The 13,295-nt window shown below is 36.6% G+C and overlaps 1 protein-coding gene across 1 annotated transcript; it reads right to left on the bottom strand.

The window, feature by feature from the left end:
* Window positions 1–629: 629 nt before the first annotated feature.
* Window positions 630–1,307, bottom strand: LOC136067891 (uncharacterized). The gene is made up of 2 exons (XM_065774309.1): window positions 1,163–1,307; window positions 630–1,045 (listed from the first exon to the last, which is right to left on the bottom strand). The coding sequence occupies exons 1-2, from the start codon at window positions 1,305–1,307 to the stop codon at window positions 630–632; spliced, it is 561 nt and encodes a 186-aa protein (XP_065630381.1).
* Between the last annotated feature and the right edge of the window lie 11,988 nt (window positions 1,308–13,295).

Genomic DNA, 13,295 nt, shown 5'->3' with positions numbered 1-13,295 from the left:
CACACTCCTCAGTCCATTCAAATCCCTTCCACCTGTTTAACAACTGAAAGAAAGACCTACACCTGTCTACCAACTAAGAAATGAATTGGTTTAGAGCAGTGGTCATCCCTGTTAGCTTTTGGACCTTTTTGGGATTCTGAAGTGGCTATAAATTGTTAATTGCCCTAATTTGGTCAGGATTAAACTCAAATCTGCGGTGTGTAACCATGAACCCCAAGAACTTTCCTAATCCAACACCAAAAGAACACTTAGAAGCGTTAAGGCACAGCTTGTGTTTCCTTAATATCCCAAAGATGTTCTCGAGGTCATTAACATGCTCGGATTCTACCCTACTTTTTACCACCATATCATCTATACAAATCTCAATGTTTTTTTCCTAATTGTGGCTCAAACATCCTGACCATCATCTTCTGATAGGTAGCCCCTGCATTCTTCAAACCAAAGGGCATCACTTTATAATGGTAATTCCCAATAAGAGTGACAAATGTTGTCCTCTCTTGATCGTCCAAAGCCAAAGGTATTTGGTGATAGCCTTGAAAAGCGTCCAAAAAGCTCATCCGAGGATGACCTACAGTGGCATCCACTAGCTGGTCAATCCGAGACATAGGGAAAGGGTCTTTTGAACAGGCTTAGTTCAGATCTGTGAAGTCCACACATACTCGCCACTTTTCATTTTTCTTCTTCACAACCACAGTGTTGGCCAACCATTCAAGGTAGAACACTTCTTTAATAGCTCCAGCCTGCTTAAACTTCGTAACCTCGTCTTTGACAGCGTCAAAATAATCCTTAGATGAGCACCGAAGTGGTTGCTTTCTGGGGATGATAGATGGATTGACATTCAAATGATGGCAGATGAAGCTCGAATCCACCCTCGGAGCTTCGTAGGCATTCCAAGCGAACACATCAACGTTCCTCTTGAGAAACTCTACAAGTTCTTCCTTCTCCTGAGGCAGTAGCTGAGCCCCAACCTTAAAAAACTTCTCCGGGTCATCACCTACAACAAATATCTCTAAATCCTCACATTTCGCCTCCTCGACTGGCCCATCTACAGGTAATACTGAAGACTTTGAATGCTATAAGCTCCCCTTAACTGAGGCCGAGGACTCAGCTGTAGGCTGATGCATAATTGCAGCCATGAGGCATTGCCTATCCATGGACTGACTCCCTACCAGCCCCTCAATCCGATCCCCTGATGGATACTTCACTTTCTGATTCAGAGTTGAAGAAACGACCCTTAGGGCATGAAGCCAAGGTTTGGCCACAATGGCCGTGTAAGGAGAGTATGCGTCTGCTACAATGAAGTCCATCTAAACCACTTCTGAACCTGCCTGCACAGGCAACCTAATCTGACCCTTTGGAATGACATTCTTTCCATCAAAGCTTACCAAAGGTGAATCATAGGCTGTCAAATCCTTAGGCTTCAGGCCCAGTCCGCTGTACAAGTCGGAGTACATAATCTCTACCCCACTGCCTTGATCCACCATCACCCTTTTAACATCATATTCTTTTATTCTGAGGGTAACAACCAAAGTATCATCATGTGGCTGGATGGTTCCTATCTTGTCCTCGTCTAAGAAACTTAGTACTGGTCGGGTCCCCACTCTAGCCCTCTTCGGCTCAGAATTAGAGTCCTCGACTGTTAGCCAAGCTACAGAGAATACCCTGGAAGGATGAGAACTAGTTCTCCTAAGTGTAGCAAAGATGACACTGATTATGCCCAACATAGGCCTTAAAGAAGCGTTCCCCTAAGCCCCTGGCCTAGATTGGTCTCCTTGCCCGTTGGGGCAGTACAAAAACTGCTATAACCTTCCCTCTCTGACCAATTGTTCTAGATGGTTCCACAAAGTTCTGCAGTCCTCAGTGGTATGCCCCCGCTTTTGGTGGTATTGGCAATGAAGGCTCCAATTGCGCCTTAAAAGGTCTCCACTCATCTTGTTCGGCCATTTGAAGTATGGCTCATTCTTGATCTTCTCCAAAACTTGATGTACCGGTTCTCGGACAGTGTTAACCACTTGAGGAGCTGTAGACCTAGATTGTCCAGTGAAATCCCTCCGGGGTCTATTATTGTTGTAACAGTCCGACCTGAAATCCCTCCTCTCTTGAGGGATAACCTTATCCTTTCGCTTACCTTACTGCTGGTCCTCCTAGACCCTCTTATACTTATCAATCCGATCCATGAGCTGGTGTTCACTAGTAACAGGTTTTCCAGTCAGAGACTTCCTTAAGCCATGCTCGACAGGTAGGCTAACCTTAAAAGTCCTGATGGCTACGTCGTCAAAGTCACCATCAATCTCATTGAACATCTCCCAGTATCTATCCGAATATGTTTTCAAGATCTCTCCTTCTCTCATGGACAGGGACAACAAGGAACATAACGGCTAAGGAACCCTGTTGCATGTAATAAAGCGGGATCCAAACGCCTGGGTGAGTTCCTTAAAGGAATTAATGGAACCTACACAAGACCATCAAACCACCTCATTGCCACAGGCCCTAAGCTGGATGGGAATACCTTGCACATCAAGGCCTCTTTCTTAGAGTGCATAGCCATTCTTTGATTGAAGCGGCTAACATGCTCCACAGGGTCTGTTCAACCATTATATATGGTGAACATGGGCTGAGTGAACTGCCGAGGAAGTCTTCCTCCCTCAATCTTGCGCGTGAAAGGTGATCTAGAAATTTGGTTGAATGCTCTACTCATAGCATCATTTCCCAAGCCTCTCGAAGATGAATTTCTGTTTTTGCGCTTATGATGGTAGTCTTCATCATACGAGAAAGGCTCACTAGGAGGAATCATTGATCTGCGCCTATAACTACCATCCTTTTCACCTTCAGAAGAGAAGTCAGGATTGGAAGAAGCTCGCTTTTGCCACTCATGGTGTAAGCTTCTCTTCAAGTGATCAATCTTCAGCTGCATAGTTTTGGTATTTTTCTTATGAGAGAGGTGGCTACCACCCCGAGAGTGACCCTTACTAGTATGGGTAGTATGCACACTCCCCTCTCAGTCTCTCCTCTATTCAAGATCACGGAAGTGATCTTGACGTTGAAACCTCATGGATTCTGCTTGGTTTGAACCTGAACCTACTATCGTTGAACATTAGACTCACTATAACACTAGTAATTCCCACAGACGGTGCCAATTGTAAGGACCCAATTTGGTTCCCTAGCCCAAAAGATGGATGGATTTAGGCCCAAAAAGCTCAAAACAATGAATTTGTAGAGAGTGGGTTAGAAAACTGGGTTTTAACAAGTTGAACAACAATAATAATGGATTCAGGTGACAAGAAAAGGAGAATAACCTGATTTAATGCTAAAGAAAATCATCATCGGCATAGTCCGAGGGGATCAGTTCTTATATATTTCTCTCAAGTTGAATTACAAATTCAGTTTTTGATGCTATAGTGTTTCTCTCTTAGCTTCTCGATCCCCTTCTTTCATTGCTTCCTCCCCTTTTTATACTCTCTTCCCCCTTTCCTCTTTATCCTCCACATGTAGGTCAGATGGTTGGTGTTGATACTTGTCCCATCAGCACCTTCCTATAGTCTTTGTGTAATAGCTGTAAGGTTGAAAATCACTATTCAAATATCACCTCCACATTAATGCAGCTAGAGAGTTAGCTGCAGAGTATTTAATGCGATGGTAGCAACTTTCTCCTTAGATATTTTTGAACTCTCTCCTGTCATATATTTCTGCAATGCTTATCCGTACCAACAAAACTTCCTGAAACGTCCCCCTGGACGGTAGACCACCTATTCGGACCTCGGCCTTGGTTAGCCGAGGGGGCATTCATCCTCAGCCTACCCTCTTGGACCATTATGACTAAAACTAACTTCTTTATCTACTAACACGGACTTTCTTGACAATGTTTACTCATCCTCGAATGACCTCTAGTCCTCAGCTTGGGCCTTAGACCCAATATATACACAGATAATGAGTTCCCGGGCCCAATGCTCCTACATATATAATTAGCGTACCATCTATAGATAATTAATTTATGCAAGATAATTAGTTTATGCATTCATCCTGTTAATACAATCTAATTTATACATTGATATAAAATTATTTTTTCTTTTTTAATTTTTACTGAGGTGGACAGTTAAATGAGGAGAATTTTAGAATATTGAAACTAAGGTTCTTGTTTTTATATATACTAGTCATAAATCCACGCAATGCATGGGAAAATGTAATATAATTATTTTATATGAATATAATGTAAAATTTGTTGTTTAAATAATGCACGTATTATTTAAAAGTATTTTATATTTTTATAAGTTTTATGTAATGGAACATATAACTTATTTTTCATTCAACAACAATACATAGTAATGACTAATTTGAACATATTCAAGAATTTTTAAAAAAATGTACAAACCTGATATAATTTATTTTTCATTCAACAACAATACATAGTAATGACTAATTTGAACATATCCAAGACTATTTTAAAAAATCTACATACCCGATTCCATGGAACTCATATAACGTGTCATGTTAATTTTAAATTATTATATGAGTTTAGAATTGTAATTTTTTTTTCTTTCCAAATATAAAGGTATGTTTGGTAGACTGTTATAGACACTGTAATGTAATAGTTATTTTTATAATTTAGCTATTCAGTTGGTTATGTTTTTGTTACAGGGAATAGTCATTCCTTATGAATAGCTATTATTTAAAATGAGGAATAACTATTTATCTCTAAAACAGATGTAATGGCTATTTCTTAGTAGGTGTATTAATTTCTAAAATTAATATATTTCCAAATAAACAAACTTTCTATTTGCACATAACAATTATGAAAATAAAAAATCATAAAAAAATAACTAATCTCTCTTTTAAATTTAAAAAAAAAAAATTATTTTTTAAGAAATATAATTATATAAGTAAGAAATTTCCTAAAATACTTCTTAAGTTTGATTTAAAATACTTTCATTTTTTTGTTTTTAGGGTTCTTTTATTGTGTTGTCACCAAACAAATAAATAGTAATAAGCATTACATTACAACAACTTATATTCCTTGTAATAAATATTCCTATTCCTATGCAATTACCATTATAGTCTACCAAACGTACTCTAAGTATAATGTCTATATTATTAAAAATTGAATTTTAAGGTAATATTTAAAATATTATAATTTTTAATGTTTTTTTAGGACCCGTATTTCTAATTTCTAATGCTTATTATTATTATTATTATTATTATTGCCTAAAACTAAAGAGTTTGTCCCAAATTAAATAAAATTTTATACTTTTCTACCCTACAATTAAGGGGGGGGGGGGAATTTGGGGCCCAAAATTGAAAAAATGAATTTTTGGACCAAATGGATCGGAGTGGACCAAATTGGAATAATATGCACCATTATGGACCGAAAATGGGTTGACCGAATGGACCAAAAAGGAGTGAATAAAAAATGTGCCCACTTGAACATGGGTTTAACTGATGAAAATCCTTGAGATACACATATGAAGGAAAAATATTATTTTATGAGTTTATATGCTCATGGGTTGGAGTTGGGTTTAGACATGTGTAAGCTAGGCCCTCTTATGAAGTTTGTGGACAGTAGTTTGGTGTCTATTCACCAACGTACATATTCATACTCCCTTATTCATAAAAACTACTTTTTTTTTTTTTTTACTAAGAAACTTTCCAAAAGATAATATTTTTGTGCATACATTTGCATAGAGTCAAAGAGAGAGAAAAACATAGTTCAGTTCGCTGGGCACGGAGGTTGTAGTGCTTCTACTACGTGTTGTTGATCATTTTATCCTAGGAGATAGACATTTGTGAGTCTCAAAGCACTATTGATGGTATGAAAGGCGAAATTTGTCTTAAGGGAATTGTGTGGAACACAGGACTTGATTAGTTTTGCTTAATCCTTCTGGTCTGTGAGTTACAATATTTAATTATTTTTTACAAATTTCTTCTATTTATTGTTCTTTCCAGATGAATTTATTTGTGTTATTTTTTGTGATTACATCTATATATATATATATTGTTCATGTTTTTATATTCACAAAAATAAATTAATTTTCTCCATGGACTTGGGCTTATTCATATCACACACATTCTTCCCATGATGTTATAGCTTTGAAAGATCTTTCTAAACTTCTCTTTAATTTTTTTGTTCTTGCTAATTTTTAGGATTTCTATTGTTGAATCAAAACTTGTTTTTCTCTATGTTAGATTCTATATTTCTATAGTTTTATTGGCATACACATGAATACAAACTTGTCTAATTATAGCTATAGAGTCTATTAGAATGGTTAGACAATGCTCAAGGTACTACTTTAGTGTGCATAAACAGAAAATCAACTAATTCAAGGAACATAATTTTTAACAGTTTCGATTGATCAAAATTTAAGTTTGACCAATTGAAAGTCGTATATTCATAATTAGAAATTCAGCCCATCAACCCATTAGACTATTAGGGTTTGAGACCTACTTTACTAAGTAGATAAAGGAAACTCTAGGACACATTTTTAAGACTTTGGAGCAATTCAATTTGAGATCTAAAAGGTTTGTACCTATTGCTCTTTCAAAGTTTTTATCGGTGATTACTCACATACTCTTTGAACAAGTAGATTCAAGTTGTTGATTTCCAGATATCAAGTGTACTGGATACAAATCTTCAAGGGAACATTGAAGTCGTGGGCTAGAGGTTCATGGAGTAGCAGATTACTATCAAAGTCGTCTGTGGGATTCAAAACTCAGTTTAGTAACTATAATTAGATTTACAATAAATAGGGTTATTTTGATTATAAATCTCTATCTAATAGTGAATCTGTTAACCTCAAGATTGATAAGGTTAGGTCCCCAAGGTTTTTCTTATGAAACTATTTGTCTCATTAGGTTTATTGAGTCACTATACCGTGTCTCTTTTATATTTCCACACTTGTACGATATTGATGATTGAATATTTAACCTAAAACTTCCATAATTAATCTAATTATCAAGTTGACCGGTTAAACACAGTTTTTTGACAGGGGTCTAAACCCAACCCTCTAAAATATTTACGACATTTGCATACTCCTCATTGGCCTCCCTGCCGTACATAGAACCTTTAAGAACACAGTAATAATTTAATCTAAGAAGTTAGGTTAATGTTCTGAATTTATACTTTCATGCATGGCAAGAATAAGATAGAAGAAAATAATTATGCTTTTGTTTAAAAGGCTAATCTCTCTTCTTCTTCTTCTTCTTTTGGTTGTAAAATCGCTAGTGAGCCTTTAACTCACATGGCACTTGCTGAAAAATATGGGCATTAACGATAATGACGAAGCCAGAGTAGCTTTCCACCATGAGACCCTCGAAAACCCATCTCATATGCAAATAAACTCATGCTTCCCTTGCAAAGCCTTTGTTTCAGATACTCGAAGGATCTCCCCAACTCTCTTGCGCATCTTCTACACGACTTCGTGAACATAACAAATATAATTAACTACCGTAGTAAACAGGGAAAAACCAACCCGAATGACGGTCATTGCTCTAAAACTGTTATTGGACTCCACCTAACCTTTGTAAAGAAGGGCAATGTTTGTTACACTTATATACACACTATTACGCACTCATTTTTTGAACTAATATCGTGAATTGAAGACATAATTTAAAAACTGAAATCGTGCTTTCAACTCATGATTTTAGTTCAAAAATTGTGTAACAATTTTATCCCGTAGAGAAATCCCATCACTCCCAATACCAACCCAACTTCCCAGAAATTCCATATGATCACCTCAAAACCCAATCCAAAATTAACCAATTGGCAACTTAGTTGTTGATAACCTAGCCAAAGCCAGTGTTGAGCTATACCTCATCGAGTGCAAGCTTGACAACTATAAACCCTATAGCAGAGCCATCCCACTTTGCATAATTGCAAGCTCTAGCTCCCATTCAAAATTTTAGATCGCCAAGTCACCAAAATGAAGATGATATGTCATGACACTGGGAAAGTGGTGGCCATATCTGCCTAAAAAGACTAATTAAGTTATACTTAGGGCTCCTTGTAGTCGCTTATATAGTAAATTCTTGATATGAGACTCATCATATGCCCAAGTAACAAACCCTCATTCAATTGAATCTAATCTGAATCATACAGTCTAGGGTATTCCAATTTCTACCACTTAAATGCCTGAAATCCTCATTATGGTCTAAGTTTTGCTGTAGTGCCCCCAACCTACATGACATTACCAGATTGTCTTTGATACATTGAGGTTGAGGTTGATGTAGATCATGAAAAGATTCTTGATTTGAGCATGAAGTTGTCTTATTTCAGATTCAAAGACTCGTGGAGTAGGATTTAATTCAATCTCCCTTTTCTGAAAGAGAGTAAAAATAAAAATTAAATAATTTTCTGGATTGCTTATTGATATTCTAGTTCCACAATGCCCTTGTTTTAATAAAGAAATGAATTTCTTTGTCATCTCATGGGAGCAAGGTTAATGGATTTAAACAGAAGTACTAGAATAGATTTTAATAATTTTCTGCGTTTCTAATTTTGACTCTCAAGAATCAACAACTCTTGAGCATTGAGTTTCTGAGAAACGACCGGCTCTTAACAACTGTAACTGTTCAATTTTGTGGAACGCAGGCCTGATGTTGAATAGGGAGGAAAGTTTATTAGAAGACATAATCAATCAAAATGTGCAGACCAATCTTTATTTTTGAATTTCGCTATGCATTCAGCTAGAGTGGAGGCTTGTGATTGTCCTCCAACTAATCATGTCCCATCACAGGAGCAATCAAACTCTTTTTTTTAATCTAAGAGTCGTACTTTTTTTTTTTGTAATTTGTTAAATTTAGTTATAGTGCATTGGAAATATAATGTGATTTACTTTTAATATTATGCTAAACAGGTTGTGCGTGCATTTGCTCATGAACAATTTGCAAGGCTCGTTTTAAATTATGATGAAAAGCTGGATTTGACATCTGAATCTCTTCCTGTAGAATCCAAAGTTACAGGTACTAATGTAAATGTAAAGGAAGAATCCTTGGACTTTGTTAGTGGAATTTCTGAATCAATTGTCCATGAAAAGGTCTTCTCTTCAGTTGCAGGTAACAAACCATATGAAGATGGACAAAGTTTTCAAGATTTAGTATCAGAAGCATCTGTGAAGTTGACTTTGGAGGAAAATTTACCTGCTTCCCGGGAATTGATAGCAGCAGGTGTCAAGGTACTATCAAGGAATCCAGGACAAGCTGCACCAAGTATTAGTGGCAATTGAAAGCTTTGCAGTGTGCAAGGTGTCTCTAACACCAGTTCACACTGTTGCTGATCCCATTTCGTCTAAGTTAGCTGCAGCGCATCATGTCTCTCAGGCTATCTCATCTCTTAGACGGATGCGCCAACTGCAGAGCACTGAACTAGAGCTGGAGGATGTCATTGAAACTAATGATAAGTTGCCTTCATCTATTTATATTTCTGTTTGTGCTTGTGGTGATGCTGACTGTATTGAAGTTTGCAACATTCGGGAATGGCTTCCAACATCAAAATTGGACCATAAGTTGTGGAAACTTGTTCTTTTGCTTGGAGAATTTTATTTGGCGCTTGGTCAAGCTTATGAGGAGGATGGCCAGTTAAATCAGGCTTTGAAGGTTGCAGAATTGGCATGTTCTATTTATGGATCAATTCCTCAGCATCTTGAAGACACAAGGTTCATTTCCTCAATGATTAGTTGCTCATCACTGCAGAAAAAATTCATTGAAAGAAATGAATGCACAAGAACATACAGTGTTGGTGAGAAAGATGACATTTCCAACTCTGCAGATGATTCTCAAACTTTTGAACCATCCTCTTCAACTTACCTTTTCTGGGCCAAGGCATGGACACTTGTTGGAGATGTTTATGTTGAGTTACATACGATAAATGGTAAAGAGATCTCAATACAGGCAAGGAGGAAATCCAGTAATAGACAATTGAGAATGTCTTCTGAGGTGGCTATGGAAGTTGAAAGGCTCAAGAAGAAGCTGGGGCAGCATAACCAGAATTGCAGTTCATGTTCTTTGGTAAATTGCAGCTTCCAGAGAGACAGAGCAAGCAGTGGTATCGGGATGAAAAATATTTAATTTTTATTTGATGCCAAAATTAGAAAAATGTATCGGGATTTTTTTTTTAAATCAGTAAAAAGTTCCTCATTTGTGCAGGAAGAGAAGACAAAGAAGATGTGGCAGAGGAGCATGATCTGCAGGAGATTTCACATACAGTTTTTTACTAGTCGTTTTTACTAATGACTACTGATACACTAAAACCAAAGATACTAATAATCCTGTTGAAAAAAGGCAGCTTTGATACTTAATAATACCATAGTTGAACTCAAAATCCATCCAGAATCATCTTACATATAATTTTATGTTATGTAGAGTCTAGTGTGCAACATGATGATGCTGATGTGGCACAAGTGCCACATGGTAGGTATGGAGTTGTCTTAGTTGAATGCTACAAGGAGGCAGCCAAGCCTGAGGGCTTAATTTCAGGTTTGCCTAATGAATATTGTAACTAAAATCCACATGTGCCAAGTTTCTTGTAGTATTTGAAAATTGGAGGGAAAATTAGTTATTTTGGCATGTGATAAATGTGAGTTAGTTGTGACATCATCCATAACTAACTCTTAGGCTATAAATATCCATGTACGTGCATTCTAATAGATAGATTGCTTGTTGGTAAATTTCACAATTTCAGATTGGGTTTAGATTGAGGTATGAATTTTCTCTCTTCTCTACTTTCCCTCTCTCTCTCTCTCTCTCTCTAGAATCTTTCTTTTTCTAGAAAATGCAAATATTATGTCTTGCTTCATTATGTTATATAACAAATCTCTCTCTAGAATCTCTCTGTCTAAACATTCAAGTTTCTTGAAATGAAGTTTGATAAATATAGCTGTTTATTGTATATCCTCATTTCTATTGACATTGTAGCCACTCTAGCATACATCTTGTTTTGATTTATGTGACAAATTAGTTATGTGTTATACACAAAATATCATATCTACGTTCTTTTCTAAAAGTTTTGTTTTTGGTTTGCTAATGGGTCTGTTCCAAAATCAATTTTGTTCTTCATCCAATTACTTACCAACAAATTTTTAGTGAACTTGTACTTCTTGTCTGACTTCAAATTCTGCAGCTTTATAAAAGTGAAGTAGAAGACATAATTCAACTTTTTGATCTTTCTGTTATTCCCAAGAACCATTCTTCGAACTTCTTTATTGCATACACGAAGTGATTCTTTGTATTATTTGCTCACAGACTTTCACTTTCATTGATGTGAAAGAGATAGTAACTGTTTTCTTTCATTTATTGTCTAGTTTGTATCTCTTAGTAATTGATGGTTTCTTGCAGGCTCCTAATAATAGGGCTAGATGTTTGAGGTTCTTTTTGGATAATCTGAATTCTTTTTATGTTTCTTGAATTACTTTTAATCTGAGATTTCTTCTCTTCTTTTTTCTTTTTTTCCTTTAAAAAAAAGAGTTGTTATCTTTTTTTATAAATACTTTTGTTAAATTTAGTTGTATTACATGGAAATATAATTTGATTTACAATTAATATTATGCCAAACAGGTTGTATGTGCATTTGCTTATGAAAAATATGCTGAGGCTCATTTTAAATTCAGCTAAAATTGACATCTAAATCTCTTTCTGTAGAATTTGAAGTTACAGTTACTTTTGTTGAGGAAGAATCCTTGGAATTTGTTAGCAGTATGTCTGAATCAGATGTCCATGAAAAGGTCTCCTCTTCAGCTTCAGGACAAAACTTTCAAGATTTAGCACCAGAAGGTTCTGTGAAGGAAAATTTATCTGCTTCTCAAGAATTGATAGCAGCAGGTGATGAGGAATTAAGGGATCCAGGAGGAGCTGCGTCAAGTTCCAGTGGCAATGAAAGCTCTGTGTCTCCAGCATCAGTTCAAACGGTTGCTGATCCCATTTCATCCATCTTAGCTGAAGTGCATCATCTCTGTCAGCATATCAAATCTTACATATTGGGGCGCCAACTGCAGAGCACGAAGCAAGAGTTGCAGGGAGGCAGTGGAACTACAGAAAAGTTGCCTAATTCATCTACTAATTCTTCTGTTTGTGCTTGTGGTGGTGCTGACTGCATTGAAGCTCGCAACATTCAGGAATGGCTTCAGACATCAAAATGGGACAATGTGTTGCAGAAACTTGTTCTTACGCTTGGAGTGACTTGTTTGGGACTTGGTCACGCTTACAAGGATAATGGCGAGTCACTTCAGGCTTTGAAGGTTATAGAATCAGCATGTTATATTTGTGGATCAACGCCTCAGCATCTTGAAGACACAAAGTTCATTTCCCCAATGGTCAGTGAAAGTAATGAAAAGACAATACCATACAGTGTTGGTGCGAAAGATGATAAATCCAGCTCTGCAGATGATTCTCTTACTGTTGGGCAATCTAATTCTACTGAAATTTTCTGGTCCACCGCATGGATGCTAGTTGGAGATGTTTATATTGAGTTCAAGAATTACAGTTCATGTTCCATGGAAGATTGCACCTGCCTGAGTGACAGGCCAAGCAGTGGTAGTAGTACAAGCACTAGTGGTCTTCCCAATGCCAAAATTTGCTCAGAAGCTTGTGAAAGAAAGATATCGCATGCTAAGGGCAGTCCTTACTCACTCTTGGGAGACCCTGAAGATGACTCTGTTCATCACCAAATGCATGGGATATTTAAGTACCTTCGGGGTCCTTTTATTAAAAATGAAGTATATAATTATTCAGATGCCCTAAGCTGTTATGGAGAAGCCAGAAAGGCATTGGTTGGACTTCCATCTGATTCAGCAAAACTACAACTTTTGGTCAACAAGGAAAAGTGGGTTCGCGACGCACTAGAGGAAATCAGGCTTAGCAGTGAAGCATTGAGCCAATCTATTAATTGGTTGTTACAGCAAAATTTATGATGACACCAACAATGCATGACAAGCACGCATAGTGGACATCGTACTCAGAAAATTTTCTGTTATCTCCATAGTTTCTGTTTTTAAAACATTTTTCGTTTTAGGTAGAAAGCTCAAACGGTTTTATGGATAGTTAAACATTACTTGGTACGCTATTCTGTATTGATTGCCTATATCATTGAGAGGAAGATTTTGCAGATGAATGAATAGCACTTTTAGATATTCATTTTGATTTTCAGATTACACATTACAGCATCATATAAAGGTTGCTTAAGATGAGAAAAATCAACATATAAGCTTGAAAAAGATCAACACAATTTGAATATGAGATTTTGAGATAACATTTTACTTAAAACGTTTTTATTAGGAATGTTCACATGCCCCTTCCTCGGTTGCTCCATTGATTTA

This window comes from Quercus suber, unplaced genomic scaffold (assembly GCF_002906115.3).
Source record: "Quercus suber isolate HL8 unplaced genomic scaffold, Cork oak 2.0 scaffold_90, whole genome shotgun sequence".
Classification (NCBI taxonomy): domain Eukaryota; kingdom Viridiplantae; phylum Streptophyta; class Magnoliopsida; order Fagales; family Fagaceae; genus Quercus; species Quercus suber.
Note: the sequence above shows the minus strand (reverse complement) of the source record. Positions and strands in the feature narration are given on the sequence as shown.

Coding starts and splice junctions, on each gene's coding strand:
- LOC136067891 (XM_065774309.1), bottom strand. CDS start 1,307: ATGGACTTCATTGTAGCAGACGCATACTCTCCTTACACGGCCATTGTG. Junction 1,046..1,162: donor GATTGAGGGGCTGGTAGGGA/GTCAGTCCATGG, acceptor TATTACCTGTAG/ATGGGCCAGTCGAGGAGGCG.